Source organism: Falco biarmicus, chromosome 3 (assembly GCF_023638135.1).
Source record: "Falco biarmicus isolate bFalBia1 chromosome 3, bFalBia1.pri, whole genome shotgun sequence".
Taxonomy (NCBI): domain Eukaryota; kingdom Metazoa; phylum Chordata; class Aves; order Falconiformes; family Falconidae; genus Falco; species Falco biarmicus.
The window spans coordinates 27,093,531-27,113,270 of record NC_079290.1 but is presented as its reverse complement, the minus strand read 5'-3'; the positions used below and the strand labels follow the sequence as shown (position 1 = coordinate 27,113,270).

Genomic DNA, 19,740 nt, shown 5'->3' with positions numbered 1-19,740 from the left:
TCTTCTTTATCAAGCAAAAATATTAATGGCACCGATAAAACCAGTCAGTAAATATTACAACATTTAAACGTAAGCACAGAAAAACCCTGTGAGTTTATGGCTAGCTAAGTGCACTCTCACACTTGGAGGGTGGGGAGGGGGTGAGTGGTTTGTCAATGTCTCACACTTGAAGGGTGGGGAGGGGGTGAGTGGTTTGTCGATGAACTCTAATACTGTACAGATCAGTATGAAATCAGGAAGCTGTATATAATTTTACTGTATAAACCAGTACAGATCAGGAAGCCAGCTGCAGCGTGTGCAACCATTTTAGCTATGCGTGCAGTTCAGGCGGTGCTTTGGTCACCATCTGCCACAGGTGCACAGTGCAACTTGCACAAGCATTTTTTCTTGTCTTTATCTCATTTCCCTGTCTTAAAACGGGCAAAATAACTTACTGTTTCTAAGTGTAAAATTCATTTGGGGTAAATAGGCACTCAAATGCTATTCTGAAAGGCTATTTGGACACTGCACAGTCCTTCAGAATACTTCTCAGTGTAACATGCCTTGCAAGAGAACAGAAGCAAATGATGTGTCTACCTCATGAAAGGCAGTTATTCTAGAACTATAAAAAAAGAAGCAAATTTGATAGCTAAACCTAGACACCCTTCTTTTCTGCAGTACCACACAAGTCTGCCACGTATCATTACAAATTATTTCCTCCAGGTGGCTCAGTCCAGTGTTGCCACCCTCAGAGTCCAGCAAGCCACTGATGTATTATACAGATTATTTTCTCCCGTTGTTTTCTTCCAGTCCTGTTTGTGCTGCTCTTCACGTCTTTCCATACTGTCTTCTTTCTATGTCAGTCAAACAATTACCTGGTGACCATCAACAATTGATCTTGCAGGACTATATTTCTGAAAATCTTGCCAAAATTTTGACAGATTTCTGTATACACAGGAATGTCTGTATATGAAGAGGAGAGGGAAAAATATCTTTCTGCTATTTATTATATCTTCACATAGTGCAATGCAGAGTGGCACAGACTTAGCATTAAATTAGAGCTAACTTGTTTAACGAGAACAAACAGCCATAAAATTTTGTTCACATCTAGTTTGAATACCTCTGCACAACACTGCTTTATGTTGTCTGTGCTTACTGCTGATCACCAGTCACTTGTCAGTTCTGTTTGGAATATACTGTTGACAAGCTCGAAAACCGTTGTAATTTTTCAGTTTCTGAGGCATTTATACACTGTCAGCACAAATTATCTCTAGCCCTGTCCCATCTTTTCAGACTTTGCAGCCCAGCAGTTCAGCAGGATGTGGGGTTGGTTTGCACAGCTGCAACACCACTTTGTCTTTTGCATTGATAATCTCACCTATTTACTTTAAAAAGGTATAATTGTTAACGTTGCTCAAGTGGAAGTTCTTGTAAATAGGCTAGCCCCCAAAAGAGATGTGTATTTTATAGAATGTGCCAAGCACATTCTGTCTCCTGTTCAATCTTTCACGAGCTCAGTAATCATGGGCAAGTCACCAAGTCTCTCTGCTTTCCTTTCTTGCACTGGTGAAAGTGTTATGGTAAGAGTATTCTATGATGGTTTAGATGTCTTTTCTAAGGTTTGTGAAACCTTTGAAAGAGTTAGAAGTTTTGTACAAGCCACTCTATGGGTGAGGCTGGGGAGCTAATACCTTGAATGGGATAGCAAAACAGAGTAAAATGAACAGAAACCAAGACATAACTTGTATTCTCTACCAGTTGAGAACTTCATTAGAAAAATTCAGGCAGTCTGACAAAGGCAGTTAAGAGAGCATCAGGGACCAGCTCCACAGCTGATTTGTGGTAATATGTCACTGACAACACCTGTATCTTTGTCCCTTTGCTGTTACAGTATCGGTCAGGACGGGATCCTCAGCGAGGCTCAGACAACATTTCCAATAAGTCTTCAGACAGCGATGTTAGTGATGTCTCCGCTGTGTCACGGACAAGCAGCGCTTCACGTTTCAGCAGTACAAGCTACATGTCTGTCCAGTCCGAGCGTCCAAGAGGAAACAAGAAAATAAGGTGAGCGTGACGAGCTGTAGTGCCAGCCATAGCCAAGTAATTTAAGTAACTGAACATTTGTCAATATTTGTATTTGAAGGTATTTTTTTGCCTGGGTTGAAATTTGCAGGGAGTTTGTAAAATGGTGGTTTAAATGTCTTCTTCATCTAATGCTCTTTGAAGACTTCGTGGTATTTGTTTTTAGCCAAGTTTTGTCATCTTGGGTTATAATAGCATACATTAAAATAACAAGCATATGCTGTCAGCAAGCATTAGACACACTTAAACTTGCACTTTCTGAAAAAAACATTTTGTAAAATACTTAATATGGCTGAAAAGACAGTTTAACTTGAAAAGTCATGCCGGCAATGTCACAGGCACCTTTTAAGCCAGAGCTGATGAAGTTTTATAGAAGTCTTATTTAGTAGTTACACAGATTAATTCAACTTATATAATACGTAACACTAGTCCAGTTTAACTGTAGGCATACAACTGTTGCACTACTCTTCAACAAGATGTATATAGTGTATCTGTTAGCAAAGCACAGTGCTGCGTTTGCCTGTGCCCTGCGCACACTCAGAGGAGCTTTGGCTGTAGAAGGAATGAAAGATCATTTTTCTTGCCTTCTGAGGTGTAACCCACCTGCATATCTCAGCAAAATTCAATGTCAGCCTATATTAATTCTCAGAAAATTTTCCTCTTGAGAGAAATGGTGCATTTGAAAAGATTATTTAAACATCTGCTTATATGAGCATTGTTAAGACCACATTGTTTCTGTCATACAGTCATGTATACTTTTCTAAATGTGATGTATTGCCACGCAACTTTTATTCAAAAAGGGACTTAGACACCATCCTAAGACATCCCAAGGATGTTGAGGTCTTAGCCAACATGATTTATCTTGTGACTGCTTCCATCTGTCAGTTTTTATTTAATTTCTTTTGCATTTCCTTTCTTGTGAGTTCATGCATGCTCTTCTCCATGACTTTAATTTATTCTTTTCTTTTCTTTTTTCTTTTTGCATGCCTCTTTCAATTTTTTTTTACTTCAGAAGGAAAAGGGATATAGAGGGAAAACAAGAGGGAGGGCTGGAAGGGAATGAACAAGGTGGAATATTTCCTGAGGAGGAAGAAAAAGAGGAGGAGGAGGAGGAGGAGGAGGAGGAAAAAGCAAAGGAGCAAGAAATTAATGAAAAAGGGGAAGGGCAAGAAGTGACAGAGAACTGTGATAAGCAGGAAGTCAAAGGATCAGGGCATGATGAAAAAGCTCAAGAAGACCAAGCTGAGGAAGGGAAAGAGAATGACAGGTAAAATATACGTCTGTTTCTATAGACCTATTCTTCTTCCTGTACCAGAACCCTATTTGTCTTCTCCTTTTTTTCCTTTTGCTTAGCTTGTTGTCCATGTTCTCTGCAGCTTTTTTTGGTTTCAAACATGATTATTTCATTTAAGCAAGTTTTACTCTCAGCTTCTGTGAACTTGTTCTGCATACCAAATGATTCAGCATACTAACTTGACTCATTATTACGCACGCAGCTACAGCATATTCTTTTAAATTTGTTGGTTTTTTTTTTTTAATTGGTTTAGACCAATTGGTTTGGGTTTGAATATAATAACCAATAGAAATTTTAAGATTCCTCATTATATTCCCTGCTTGAATTATTATTTCAGGGGAAAATCCTTTCTTGAGTGATATCTCATCAATATCAAAACCATCTTTACTTTCATGTGTGGCAGTACTAAAGAAGAGAATTTGGATTTTTTTTTTAAAATCCTCTTTGTGTAGGCTGATAAATGTGCATATTGACTGACAATCAACGTGGATAAGCAGAGTTTTCCATTGGTTTTATTCCATGTGAATAACTGTCATGGGTTTCTGTATTGTGGAGGGGTCATGTACCACTGCTGCTGTATTGTGTCCAGAAACATTTCAGCACAATTGGCTACAGTTTTATCAGATAATGTCCTAGATTCATACATTTTACTACAATTCCTTTGAACCATGACTTTTAATGTAAATGGGTGACATTTTGTATTGCAAAATCCATGTAATTTGCATTAAGAGAAATACGATATTCCTTCTTTCTTCATTAGCAAAAATTGAGTTTGAGATTTGCTGAGTATTCTTGAACCCCCTCTCACCTACACAAGAATGGCTGAAAATCTCAGGAAAAAAAAAAAAGTTTAACCTGCTAATTGTGCACAACCTATAGGTAACATGCCTGTAAAACTATGCTCATACGTACTAGGGTAAGCACAGAGTGCTCTATGGCAGTCCACTTTCTTCCTTTGCTACAAAATTATGTGTGTACATGCCTGTACACACACACACACACGTAGACATGCACAAAGAAAAGGTGATACAAAAAGAGAATAAAAATGCACAGCTTTCCATCTGGGATGGTATAGGCCAGTATAGCCATACTACTGCTTTTATATATTAAGGGCCATCATTCCTTCACTCATGTGAGTGCATTTTAGAATTCAGCAAAAGTTTAGAAACAGTTGTCTTTAAGACTACCTTGGCATACATATTCCAGGGACTGCTAATTGGTAATGTGGAAAAAGATGTTTTAAAGATTTTTTCTCTCCCGGCTCCCACTAAGTTCCCAGTTTAGTGGATCTGGAAGTCCTGTCTCTCAGAAAGCATGACCCTGTTCCTGGTTTCCAGCTTTCACTCAGGTTAGTCTTCAGCCAAAATGCTTTCCCCACAGAAAATAAAGTCCTCTGAGAAACAACTTCTTGTTCCCCATGCCAGCCTGTTCGTCTGCTCCGTGCCCTCAGGAAGAAGCAGCAGAAGTAGGGAGTCCCTACCTGCTGGAGAAACAAAATATTTTAAGTGACTGCTCTGCAGTGACACTTGTTTTTGTTAGATTTTGGTTCCCAGTGTGGAAATCAGCCTTTGGTATTATTTGCCCACTTTGCATGTTTTGGCTACTTTCAGTATGTAAATTGTGAATAAAAAGGGAAGTTTCTCTATATCCACCTTCTTTTTCCCCATGGTACAATAAATGCTCATCTTTTCAGTATTGTCTGAACATGCTTCTAGGGTAAGAAACAAACTGCAAAGTACAAATTGATTCCTGTATAAGTACAGGTATAGGTACATCTATACATTCATATACAATTGTGCATGATTAACACATTGAAATACCATGACTTGTGAATTCAGTGCACAAACCTGAAGGCAGAATTGATCCAAAGCATTGTTGTAAATTCAGTGCCGACTTCTCACTTCTTTGGCAATTTATAAAATACCTTATACCTTGCAATTTATAATAATAATAATAATAAAATATATATATATATATAAAAAAGATATATTTTCAGACATGCCACCAATATTAAACAGTCACCAAAATGTTATTTAATAATTAAAAATATCAATAGGTATTGGAGATACCCAATAGAATCAAAGCAGCCAGTTCATCCATCACAGAACAATAGTAACTTGTCATCTAGTTCCTGAGATCCTGGACTTCAAGAAAAGTTATATTGCAGACGGGAATTTTCAACATACATTTTTACTTCAGAGGTACATCTTTAGTTGAACAGCAGTCACCTTTCCTCTGGGCAATCTGGAATGTGGGGGCTGCTCTCAATCACTCCAGCATCAAAAATTAGCTTATTAAGGACACATCATACCTCTTGATGTCACTGTGTTTATGTACTTTATAACGCTAACAGTCACATTAAGGGCTTCAATCTGCTGAGATCATAGGTGGGTTCAATGTAACTTAAATGACCGTGAAGACAGATATCATGGATCCATCCCATGTCTATTTTAAAGAGTCCCTCAGTGCAATAAGCTGCTTTAGCTTTTGGAGCACTGAAGCACAATAAATCAATAAACCTTTTTTTGGCAGAAATAGCTGCAGCATCAGATTTTGCCTTCATTAAACCTTGTAAAACTAAACCTTGGCATATGGTTGACCTATAGGGAAAACATAATTATGTTCTTTCTTGGCGATACGTGTCAGTAAGCAGAAAGCATGGATCAAGCTTCCCTGTTGCAATTTTTAAGGATGCCTTATGTACAGTTCCCTGGCATTATATCTTATTCCAGCCCCCTGATGATTTCAAGGAGAAAAAAAAAGCCCTCTTAGTTCTAATATGTGATTATTCTAATTTTTATTGCAGGAAATCTGTTTAAGTCTGCTCTAAATCTTAACCTTCCTTATTTTTCTAAATATCAATCCTAAGCATTAGTTCTGATAATCACAATAGATTTGTTTTATCATATGAATACACAGCAATTGTAATCACAGAGCAGGATCTCACTGTGCTACATGCTGTTGAAATACAGAAGAAAAATACAACCTCTGTTCCAAGCACACAGAATCTAAATCATGAGATGACACATGAGTCTAGAGAGGGAAACACAGAGGAATTGAGAAATGTTCCACATAACACAAGATCGGGGACATCTTGGCAACAGGGAGTACTAAGAGGAGATTTGAAGAAAGAAAATAATTGTGAATGTTTCTGGAGAACTCTTTTCAAGCATTAAAGTCAATGAGGAAAAAACATGAGGTGCTTACTAAAAATATATCTAGTGGATGATGGGGCAAGTCTGATGAGCAGCAGGAGCTGTTCTTTCAGTCTTGAATGTAAGAAGATAAATGTGATAAAGAACAACTGCTAAAATACTGGAAAATAAAGATGAATTATGTACAACTAGATAAAAGAGAGTATAGTTTTTTACTGATGTATGGAGAAAGGTGACAGCCAAACTGAAAGGCTATGAAACTTATCTTCCCTACAGTGTCCTGGAAGGGGTTAGGTTAGGTAAATTGCCAGGGCTGGAGAAAAGCATGGCAGTAGCTGGCATCTGAAATGGTGAGAGAGTGGACAAAGCAATTAGCTGTGTGGGTGGACAGAGAGGGTAGAGATGTGAAACAGGAAGCATGCACAAGTCACAAAAAAGTGGACCTAATATGAAGCCTGAATTAAAAGGCCTGCCCAGATAACCATTCTGAATGACACACATGATCCACACGACTGGGAGAAGGAGACAAGAGATCTTGGAGTGAAATACTGAGTTTAATGATATTTTGCTGAGATGGGCGATTCACAAGGAGGTGCCAAAGAAAGGTTTTAGTGTAGGCAGGAGGAGACAAGGGAGATGAGAGGGAGTGTTCACTGCAGAAGGGATAATACTTTGATGTCATTGATAATGAGACAATGCCTGAGGGACAGGGACAGAGGAGACAGTGCTACAGCCCTGTGGGACTGTCACAGTTAACTCGGTGGGCAAAAAATGAGAATCTACTAGAGCACATTTTGAATGAGAGGTTAATGAAAGAAAAAATTGGGAGTGTATGAACTGTGGGAACTAAGGGAAGTAACATATTAGAGCATGGTTAATTGTAGCAAAGCAAAGCAGGGAACTGCACTTCTGAAATCTTAAGAAATCACTTAAGACTTTGGCAGTTTCAACTGAATGTAAAAAGGGGAAGACAGTTGTTTGGAAAGGGTTTAAAATGGAATTGGAAAACAAGAACTCAAGAGATTTACATAAAACAATGTGCCCAATTAATTCAGAGATTAAAAGGAGAAAGGAAATGTGGCTGTAGTTGCAGAACTGATGAGAGCAAGAGCAGAGGTACTGCATTACTTCTGAAGGGATATGCTAAAGCATGTTTCTATGATTTGGGGAAAGAGCCAGTGATGTGGCTAGAGGTAAGAATAAGGAGAGAGGCATGGGGGACAAGGAAAACAGAAGATAGCATACTACTACTTAGGCAAATCAAACATTTGAGGAAGGGGTCCAGTGATAAATTTCTGCGTCTATGACAGGGGCAAAGGAAAGAAAACAAATGTATAAAAAGAAGAATGCAGAGACAGCACAGAAGAATCAGTCATGTGTTTTTGCTACGTATTGGGAGAAATCAATGACATCCCGTGTGAAGAAAAGAAGTGACTGCTAAAGGACAGTAGAAAGAATAGAGCTGATTAAGTAGGAAGATGACACAACTGAGGAAGGAGAATTTGTAGTAGAAAAAGTCAGCTGGGGTGTAATATTGCAGAGGCACTTGAAGATGCAAGAAACAGAGTGCAGGATGTAGTTTTAAGTAATGAATTTCTTCAGATACAAATTTTTTTCTCTTCCTAGCGGTTCTTCATGCTCTCTGTGCTCCTTCCCTTGTTGGCTATAAAGTTTCATTTCAAATTCACTTTCTAGTTCTTATATGTCATTCAGTCAAAAAAAATCTTTAAAGAATTTAATTTGTAAGTTTTAAAACTGATACCTGATGAGTATTTGTTCCTTAGTTTTCCATTATATTGTAATCTTGTTATTTCAGTTCTTATGAGCCTTCGACTGTGATTGCATCTATTATCAGTTAAATGCAGTGTTTTGCAAAGCTGGATGAAAACGCATGTTAATTCAGTCTGTGCAAGCTCTGTCACAAGGGTGGAAGCTAGTAACATTTTTTGAAAATCTATATTACGGTAAAACTATCCAAAACTGCAAAAGATAGAAAGCATCTAGAATCCATTTTCAATATGCACGTGCTGTTTGGTCTCTTAAAGCTATTTCAGAATTATTGTAATGATTGCTCCCACTGCACTGCTAGATGAAAGAAGTTAATTGTGCCTGACCTTTCTAGCCAAACAGGCCATGTGTTTGTAAGGGAAAGTTGTAGCCTGAGACTCTTTCCCCACTGCATGATCAGTCCTTCAGCAAAATTGCAGTATGGGCAGTCCATGGTCACAAGAGGTCTAGCTATATAGATATATACACATACACAGAGATAAGGTTCATCCAAAATAATTTCTGCTATGAGGGGAAGAGATAACTTGGATACCATTATGTTAATGTTCATGTAATTTTTCAGGCAAAGCACATCAGCAGGCAGCTTCCTGCAGCTCTTAACCCAATATGTTGTTCTAACAATTTTTTTAACATCACAACAAAGTGATCTTGCCATTCCTGGGTTTAGAATGGTAGGTTGCAGTACAATGTTCACCAGCTCTTCTCAGCTGCAATATGTCCTGTTACTCAGGACGCTGGGATAGGTATGATGGACAGAGTCCTTGAGCAAAAAACAGCAACTTCATTTTGTGTCCTTCTAACAAAACTCTTCTGCACACTTCTGACAAGGTAAGCAGAGAGCTGCTTATGTATTGCAAGTCGGTGAAATCAGAGGACCAAAATTTTTATTTTTTTTTTAAAGCAAGATTTCATTAGTATTATTGGGCTGGGTAGAGTCTGTTAGCAGTTCACAGAGAATTCTTTCCCCATGTGAAGCACAGATTCAAAGCCACTACTTTCTGATGTAAGCTTTTTATCTTTAGTATTCCACAGTGAGGCAAATCTTCAAAAGCTGTAAATTTATATAGCTACTGGGTCTGTAGCAATACATATAGTCAATAATTTGGCCATTTGGTTTTCTACACTTTTGTAGGTGACATGCCGAAAAAAATTATCTGTGACTTCTGGAAAAATGTTATGGAAAAGGAAAAAAAATACCAATGTTTCAGAAAGGAACTATATGAATTCATGTATTTGTTGCAAAATCTGTACTGAAAGTAGAACACAAATAATTTAAAAAATCTAGCAAAGTCATCTGTTTCTAAGTTATTTGTCACCATCTATGAAACCCTTGGAGACCCATTTTTTCCTGTTATTTCAAAGTACAAAAGCTGTATAGACTCCTTTACAACTAGGAAACGTATTTTGATCCACTGGGAAATAATAAAGTGACGAATTCCGAAGTACACATTATTAACAGGTGAACAGTGAAAATACCTCATTTGAACAGTCTGCAGCTTTGATATATGGTGCCCAGCAGGGAACTCAGACATTTATTCTTTGAGAGCAACACATTATCATTGAGATTACTTCCCTCTCCATTGAATGCGGCCTGCTCTTTAACGTCTGTTAAGTCAGCTCTGACCTGTGATGCAGAAAGCACTGATGTACTCCTGTTACTAAAGGTTATTTAAAACCTGTGCATCAGTAGTTTGAAAATAAAAAGAAATGAGGTGCAGATGGAAAGCTCTGTAGACATGCAGGAAAGTAGGGATGAAAAGTAAAATTAAAATGACAATTTGAAGCAGCTATAACTGTTGAAATTAGTTTTTGCAGTTTTGCGTGTGTTAAAAAAGACTCATGAAGATATTTAAAATTAGATTGAATCATAAGCTCTTCAATAGACAGAATTTTTTATCTCAGTTTTTAGAGGAGCGATCACAACAGGTCTGTGGACGAGAATAGCAATAGCAATAACTAAGGGTGATGTAGAAACTTGCAAAAACAAGGAACTGAATGTTGGAGCTCATCAGGCTTTTCTTTCTTTGATATTATGATTCTGTGGTTCTGCCTTAGCACTGTATGTTTTTACTATTTTTACCTGAGTATTGTTTTAATATAAAAGTGAAAAGATTCTGTAATATAGTTTCTTTACTGATGCCTCTAAATGTACTTCATTAAAAATAATTAGTAAGTTTATCACTTAGCCTGCTAAGAAACAAACATAAACTCTTTTTTTTACTTCATAAAAGTATTTTAAAAACATAGTTACTGGTTCTGTGCCAGTGCCTTTGAAACACATTGCCAGACCTATCTGGCACGTATGATATTTTAAGGAAGGGTCAGGGCTCCCGTGCTGGTCTTACCATTGCGTACTTAATACCTATGGTAAGATGACGTGCCAGTAGTTTGTCATTGCCATCTATCTGATTTTAATGTTATTTGACCAAGCATCTGAACATTTTGGTTCAGTACTATCACTGTACCTGCATGGTGTTAAAAATCCTCTTAGTCTATAAGGTCCATAAGGTGCTACCTAAACAAGCTGGGCCATTTGTCATTGGGTGGCCGCTAGCAGGAAATAACCCTGTGTATTTCCCTACAAATGCCACCGGGAGCCCAGCACTTTCCAGGTCGTAGCCGTAACACAAGCATGATTCATATGGAGGCCCAGGGTAAGCAAGAGGCGCCTTTGCTCCAAACATGCATGGTGTGCAAGGGGCACATGGCCTCAGCAGGGAGCTCTGGTCACAGACCTGTCCTGCCCAGGTCAGCAAAACAAGGTTTGCAGGCTTGTGTTCAGGAAGTTGTAAGCCATGTCTCCTCACATTTTCTTTTAATGATGGTCTTAACTTTTCTGTATGCTTTTCTGATTTCCCCCAGAGGCACAAAGTGACTCAAAGTCATTTTGTCAAAGTGACAGAAGTCAGGCAGGCAAGATCATGATGTCCCAGATAATGTCTCTTTGGTTGAAGTAATTATGGCTTCAGATCTCTTGCTCGTGTCCGTTTAGCTCTCAGTCCCAGAAGATCAATTCAGAGAGATGCTATGGGCTTGTGAGATGTTGGCAGTGCTTATTCTGACCCTGATTTTTCAGAGTCCTCAAGCAACCCGAGTTTACAAGGAATGAAGGAAACGTCGGAGTTGCTTTATTCTTTAGATGCTCGCTGCCACACACATGCACATACACAGTACAACGAGCATGGGCACATCCACATTTCACAGCACTAATCAAAGCAATCCAGTCTTTCATGAGTGAAGTATACATGCAGCTGTATACTGCTGCAATATATTCAATCCATATTGAATACAGCAATTTATTTAAATAAAGCCCTTTTGGAATATCTGACCCTTCCCTGTCCAGCTCTAGATCTGTGATGCTATGTGATTTTTCCTTTAATGTAATCTCAGTTGTGCACCCTGTCCCTTTCCTGTACGTCTATCTTCCAAAGTTTTCTAGCTGTCAACGTGTTTTATAAGTAAGAAAATCTTCCTTATAGCTAATCTCAGTTTTGCAAGTAAAGATGATAAATCATGGTTCCTCTTACCCTGAGGCAACACAAGATGTTTCTTACCTCTATGTATTTTCGAGCATTTATGCCTTCAAGTCTGAAATTTTTCTCACTCTCCCAACTTGATTTTGCATTATTTCTCTGGTGGTTTTACGTCTTAAACACACAGTAGATTTTAAGTCTTGCTTATCAATTCACTGCTTGCTTTTCATTTCATAGAGCTCTTTTCAGCCCTTCTTCAAGGAGCAAATCTGGGCAGCACTAAGCAAGCTTGCAGTGTAGCTTGTGACTTATCCAGCACTGTTAATATAGAAAACAGAATGACCCCCCTCTCTTCTTTCTCTGTTGGAAGACTGTAATTCAACAGTACATTTGAATAAGCACATAGCATTTAACTTTCAGATTAAGTACGTGCAAGGTGCAGCTATGTGAGAAGCACTCTCAATTAAATCAGGTTGCTCCCTGTCAGTTTTAATTCAGCAAGCTTTTTGTTAACATGCTTTTACAAATGCAACTGCTTCTTTGCCAGGTTGGGTTAAAGATGACGCTTTCTAACTCAGATTTTGAATGTTATTAAAAACTTACTTTGTCTGTTTAGAACTTACTTTATTGCCAAGCCTTCAGAGCTCATATGGACTGCTTATATTTACAAGTGAATATGGCAGCTGACTAATGCAAGACTTTTGGACTTCAGTGTTCTTGTTAGCCCTTTTTTGCATTCACACGTAGTAAATGGCTGGTTTAGTTCACTGTATCAAAGAAAGGGATATCTTCCAAGATTCACTACTTTTAGCAGGGTAATAAAACTTTTCTGTAACTTTTTAAAGGAAAACTTGAAAGTTTATCAACAGTAGATGAATATGAATATAATAATGTTCATTATAATGTTAATTTAATTTAAATTAAAAAGATGCTATAATTTTTTAAATTGTTATAAATTGTATTTTTACATAAGAAGTAGCTGATTATTCTCTCAGACATGGTGAGAACTTTCATCAAAAATCTCTGAAGCTCTGTGAAGAATTCAACTGCTAGTGTTTGGAAAGAGTCATCTGTTGCAGTGGTTTTTCTGCATCACTCATTTGTTGTGGCAATGTTTGGTATGTAATCCAACGGTCTGATCCCAAACAATTTTGAAATTTGTTTGTATTTAAAAAAATGCCAGGCATAATATAGGAAAAGATATACATCATTAATTTATAATGATGAAGCAGCATGCAGAGCTTGATTCATTAATTTATAATGATGAAGCAGCGTGCAGAGCTTGATATCTAGCAGAGTGGGGAAAATCCAGTTCAAGTCAACCTATGTACTGTAACAGGCAAGGTATTTCCGATTTGTAATGAGAGAGACCTTTGAAACAGATAATTCATATAAAAATATTGTTACTTTTGTTTTGAGATGCACACACAAGTTTTCTTTGAATAGTAATATACATAATAAAATACATTACAATCACTGCTTTACTGTTTCCCACCAACTTTCTTGTTAGAATTTCAATAAAATAAACCTAATGTTTAAGTCAGTCCAGTAGCTATTAGAGATTTTTATAACAAATGAGTTAAGATGATAATTTTTGACCATGTGAATCTCAGGAGACTAAGTCATTACAGTTTGGAACCTGCAGTGTCTCTCTCTGATGTGAACTGGCAGATCGGAATGTGCACTGGCCGCAAGCATTGTTCCCATGAAAATGTTATTTCCTACCTCACAGCTGCCCCCCTAATGCTGCTTTTGTTAAATTTCTGCAGCAAATTAATGAAATGAGACCCTCTCCAATTGAGTTGAGGTCTATTAAGAATGGCAGTAGAATTCCTCTCCTGCTTGTAAAAAGCTGTAAACAACATCTTCAGTGGGTCTTCCAGTCTCACAAGAGTAACATGTTAGCAAATATCTATTACACAATTGAAAAATTATTAAAATCCTTTCCCTAGGATATCACAGCACACAGCTGTACCCCACACTTGGCAAAGTGGATTTTTACTGTTGCAAGTGTTTTATTTTCAGTAGGGATCATTACCAGAGAACTCAGCTAAATGACAGAGAGGTAGTAATATTGACTTTGCACTGGGAAAAAAATGAAACCTGCAAGATCTGCCAAATTACTTAAGTGTGAATCTGATTATCCAATACATACACATTTGACAGAGCAACAAGATTGTATGTTTTCATTTCCAGCTCTGCTGTAACAATAACTGAAAAATACAAACAAAATCCTAAAACATCCCACATACAATATACAGTGGATAGTACTGATATCTTGTCCTTAACATTTAAAAATAATAATATTGTAGACTGGAAAAATATCTTTGCTTCTTTGTACTGGTTTTAGTGAAGTGTATTTGCTGGTAAGTGAAAAAAGAATCAAAATTGTCATAATTTTAGTCTATCATTCTTACTTGGAAACAGATGGATTGCATTTTTATTTATTCTTTGTAGAATAGGTCATATTCTATGTAATCTGTTAGTAGTGATGGAGTCATTGGGTGCAAGGATTCTGTACTGCTCCCTGTGCTGCTTTCTGCCACGGACTGATACAGTTCAGGGCCAGGGCTGGATTTAAAAGTTGGGTTTATATAACTTTAGCAGTACTTTACTCCTGCAGAACTCCTGCTGATGTGATACCATCTTTCCGTGTTAGTGAAGAGGGAAGAAGAAGCTTTTCGACATCTACCAACACAAATTATTTGTCTTAGCAGTATGTTAGTGAGGAAGATGCTGGAAGGAAGAGCAGGGAGAGGAAGACAGGAGAAGATGCTGGTAACAGTTATGGGTTGTGGGAAACAACCATTCGGTTCAGCAAATCACTGGCTAAACTACAGGGCCGGAGTTCCTGTTGCTGGGGCGTATTTTGAGCTGGCAGATAGATTGCTATATTATTTAACAAATGAGACACAGTGAAAGAGAGGTATTTACCTTACAAGAGTGAAATTATCATTCTGATAATTCAAGGAGAGAAAATGAGACAGTGGCAGAGGATGTCTGAAAGGATATGATCTGTGTTTTTTGAACGATTGTGGTGTCCTAAGTTTTGGGCATGTTGGGCATGTTTGTGATTTGTATTTCTTGTCTATGGAGAAAGCCTAAGTCAATGTATTTTCCTAGTTTAGCCTTTCTCATCGCTGCTTGTTGGATTGCTTAATGTACAGGAAGAACAGGCAGTACTGCCTTGTTCAGCAGTGCAGGATGCCCACAAAATATCTTAATAGGGTTCTTTAACCTATGGGACTTCATAATTGCTTTTTATAGCAGTAACAGCTTTCAGGGGAGTAATTTTCTTTAGTTCCTCCATCCCCATTCTGGTTGGTTTGCCACATATTGTAAATTTCAAAAGGCATGTTATCATAACATAAGGACTCCCAGGTGTCAGTGTTTTTTTTTTAGTTTGTGTTTTGTTTTGTTTTTCTGGCCTAAACAAAAGGTTCCTGAGGACAATTGGCACTTACTGGACTAATCAGCCAGTTGCTATAAAAAGTTTCTGTTTCTGTAGGCACAACCTGACCAGCTAGTAAGATACCTTCCAACTCTGCAATGGATTCTAGAGCTGCAGCTGAAGACCGCAGGTTTTTAACTATGACTTCCCATTTGGTCTATATGAAACAATGAGGATTCAGCATGTCTGCAACTGCTTCATGGAAAATATAACAGCAGCCAACTATATTATCCATCAGCTCTAAAATTAGTATTTTCTTGTAAGATTATTAAACACTTTTAAAGCACTAATAAGTCAGTCAGAAACTGGGAGAGGTTAGATGAAGTTTCTGACTTGGTTTTTACTTCTTAATATCCAAAAATGTTGATTAAACCAAGTTTTTATCTGGAACCTGTTTGCCTAGGATCTGGAGCACAAGCTGCCCAGGGAAGTGGTTGAGTAACCATCCCTGGAGGGGAGTATTTAAAAGATGTGTACATGTGGACCTAAGGTATATGGTTGAGTGGTTGACTTGGCAGTGCCAGTTAATGGTTGGACTTGATGATCTTAAAGGTCTTTTACAACCTAAATAATTCTGTGATTCTAAGAGTTACCAGCTGTACTGTTGGATATAGAGTAGCTTCAAATCAGTTTCTCTGCCTTTAGGGCAGGATCGTTTTGCATGGTGAAATCTTCCCTCTCCTTAACCCAAGCCTCACAAACAGTTGCTTTCCTTCTTGGTCAAATATCAAGGAAGTGGTTTGTCTAAAGCAGGAGATACCAAAACCAAAGCAATGCCTCCATTCCCTGCCTCCCTTCTCTGATGATATCCTTAGGCACTTCAGGTATTCCCCTCTGGCTATGCACCATCTCCAAAAGGGATCGTTTTCCAAGTAGCCAGTCCTAGGCATTGTGTTTTGGGAGAGTTTCTCTGCCAATGTTTTTTCTAATCTTTCTGTAATTCAGCACAGATATTGACAAACTGGGGAGAAAACCAAGAGTTTCTGATTAACTACTATAGTGGAGTCTGGAAAACCTTGACAGCAAATTTGATTCCAGAGAATAATTGCACTCCTTGTTTTGAAAACAAGTGGGTCTCTGCAAGGAGAGCTTGAAGATTAATGCCTTTAAGAAATCCAGAAACATAACATTGTATTTTCCAGAAGGCTGTGTATGAATAGCAGTTTTGTACTTGCTTACTGTTTTTCTTTAAAATCACTCAGAAAAATATTTATGGGCTATAATTGGCCTGATGAATATCAAAATTTGAAAACAATCTGAGATTTGTAGTATCATCAAGGAATTTGAGGCTATACCTATATCAGTAAGCTAGACAGGGCCAGGACATGGTCTCGATCATCCATATCGTGTAAGTAGTTTGAGTCGTCCTTGGCATAACTTTGTGGTGGGCACACCAATAAGGTACCCCTGCTTCAGCCCAGGCATAATTCAGGAGATGGCATGGGCCAGGGTCTGTTTTCCCCTTTTGGGAAGGATGTAAGCTAGCTGTGTGTAAGCAGGTTATTAAGGTCAGAGAACAGCCCTGAGCCATTTTATTTAGCTACTATAGGAGTGGCACAGGGGTCTTCGATGACAATAAGGACCATCTTAAATTTCCTGTCATATGTATCTGTCAGCCCAGCTCCCCTCATCTGGCTAGCATGGTGCGTTGTTAAGGATAATATCTGGTGCTTAGGGTTGTCATACTCCACCCTTGCCCTAAATGACAAATATTTATAGATGTCTTACTCTAATTTACTTTCTCATGTCTTATTTTTCTCTTCTTTGTGTTGAAGAACTTCTTGCTTTAGCTTTGAGAACATATTCCTCTAAAATTTATCCATAGTGTATGTGGCCACAAACAGTTAAATTTAAGAAAATGTACAGTAAAATACATAGGAAGCTGACATGCCCAACTTGACCCTGACTGTCTGGAATAATTATCACTTGGGAAAATATAAAAATAATGAACACTTGATTTTGCTTTACTTGGTGACCAGATTTCAGAATTTGTTTTGCACTTAGCCTTTATTAATCTTTTGATTCACATTTGAGCACTCCCTCTGTTTGTTTGTGAGGTTACAGAGGAATTCTGTATTATAGGAAGGGTGTACAAAATTACTTCTCGCAACTGAGAAAAACCAGAAAAGCAAGTGATTGAAGTAGAAGACTGAGCAAAGAAATCTTTCCTTTTTCTCTGTTCACTGGAAAATCGAGGCATCTGACTAGATACTTACACAGACAGAGCCCTGTCTGCAGTTCTTGGTGTCCTCAGGTGGTTTCCTGGATTTAGGGGTAAGGAAGAAAGCATTTCTGTGTAAACTTTGCCCATCACCCTGCTCTTGTTGACCAGCTGGTCCCCTTAAGCTGAAGTCAGTGGCCTAGCTGCCACCGTCACTCCGCTGTTGCTGTAGGCTGTGGGCTGTCACACAGCTGGGGTTGTGTGAGATTTTCTAATGAGGTTGATTATTATGCCATTATGCACATGTGATTGGGACTGGCATGGTTTATCTATTTATCTATCTTATCTATCTACCTATCTATCTATCTATCTATCTCTATCTATCTATCTATCTATTCCCCCCCCCCCATCTGGCCACATATTCTCTTTGCAGAGGATATTTTTAAGATTAATATCTTATAAGGCACCTTAAGAACAGTTTTTAGTGCTTATCTATTCATTGACTCATATAATCTCATAAATAACTTCCATTTAATGTCAGTTTTAGAATATTGTCCTACATATTTGGATGGGTGTGCATGTGATTATTTTTGTATATGTACATGTAAAGAACACTTGTAGTAATTGCCGTTTTCCTTTTAGGAGAAAAAAAATGCAGGATTTATTCTCTTTTACTCTGAAGTCCTTATTTTTGTTATCTCAGAAAGGAACCAAACCTGGCCTACAACACTCACTTTTTCTGAGAATAATCCATTTCTGGCACTGTAAAAATGCAGTCTGGGTAGAAGGACAGCTTCACTGGCAAGGATACCAAGCATATACCAAGAATTGAGTGAGGGTTTGGATGACCAGAAAGGATTCAGAGTGCCAATGAAGGATGTGCTCGTGACCACTGCAGATTTACTGTGGTGTGCTATAAGTCACTCAGAACTCTCCTAGTACTTATTTTTCAGAGCTTTTTTGTTGAGAGAGGAATTGAGAAAAAATGAAGCCACAGCTATGGGATGGCTTTCTCCAGGAGCTGTTTGCTAGTTGGGAGCACAGCACAGGTGTCTTCTCTGCTGCTTTTAGAGAGGGGAGGGGGAAAATGCTGAAACCTTTAATTAAAGCAATTATTTTTAGAACTGTACTGGAAAAAATGGTTTTGTGAATGAACTTTCAATATTAGCCATTTGTGCGAGTATTTAGTATTCCACACAAATCGAAATCTAAATCCCTTTTTCCTTACTTGAATTCTTTCCTACTTTTTTCAGTTGGTCAAAAGAACATGACTGAATGAAGTTGACCTCATTGTTGGCAGGTGTACACAGCAAAACTTCATTTTGTGATACAGAAGTCTTTAAACAGCAGCCAAGTAGCAAATTTTTGTAATGCATAGTACTTTCATAGTTACCTGCATAGTGAAATTACAGCAACTTTGTTTGCATGCCAACCTTTTTAAGCACATACATTTTTTTAATAAGGGTAATTACTGTAATCTATTGTGCTTAAATAGAATTATACATCTTGGGAAATGACACACAAAGCACCTCAAAGGCACATTAGACTCAGGAAATGTGAACTTTCTCCTCACTGTAACTTTTAGGGGGAAACAGAATATTTCTGTTTTCACTGCTATGACATAAGACCTTTCTTAAATGTTAGATTCACTTAAAAGCAATGCCATAATTACTGTTTTCTATAGGACGGGAACCCACTAATTTTCTGGATATCATTATTGAAAAACAGATCATTGGAATAGGTTGCTCTTCAAGCTGTGCAAGATGTTACTTCCCCTATCAGTCTGTGTGTGCAAATGAGCTCCTACATGAAATAACCTTTCCCCACAGGGGCATTCATAAGATCTCTCTCCCAGGACCTTTTTTCAAAACAGTTTTAGAAACGAAATAGCTCTAGTTTTCTACTCCTGAGCCAAATTTGAACTGATTTTTTTAAATATTGAAATGAGAGAGACCTGACCGAAAACACAGTCACATTAATCGTATTTCCTTAGAGAACTTGGGTTAAAAATAGCAGTGCTGGATAAGTGGCTTTAATTTTCTGATTCTTAGAAGAATTGTGCATGAGATAATGTTGAAGATACTAGCTCTTCCAACCCTGTTCTTCCTAGATCTCTAGTATTTCTTATATGCAAGGTAGCGTTGAAACAAGAACTGGTTTCTGTGGCATCTTGTTTCTGTGAAGCAATCCCTAAAGGTGGTAATTAAAGAAAATACAGCATGTATATGACAAGTGTTATCATAGTGCTAAAAAGACCCAGAAATACAGATCCCCTTTTTTTTGTCTTCCCTGCCTTCCTCTTTACCCACATCCTACATTGCACCTTCCTTAGTGACAAATGTTTCAATGTAAGCCAG

At 37.9% G+C, this 19,740-nt stretch overlaps 1 protein-coding gene across 50 annotated transcripts in view; it reads left to right on the top strand.

The window, feature by feature from the left end:
• The window catches only part of RIMS2 (regulating synaptic membrane exocytosis 2), a 484,966-nt gene that overhangs the window by 406,888 nt on the left and 58,338 nt on the right, over positions 1-19,740 (top strand). For 45 of the 50 annotated variants that reach the window (XM_056332919.1, XM_056332910.1, XM_056332929.1 and 42 more), the window contains 2 exons: positions 1,871-2,043; positions 3,074-3,328. In XM_056332919.1, coding sequence (XP_056188894.1) covers positions 1,871-2,043; positions 3,074-3,328 — 428 coding nt within the window. The remainder of the gene's footprint in view (positions 1-1,870; positions 2,044-3,073; positions 3,329-19,740) is intronic. The other 5 variants (XM_056332931.1, XM_056332926.1, XM_056332922.1 and 2 more) reach the window with 1 other exon arrangement.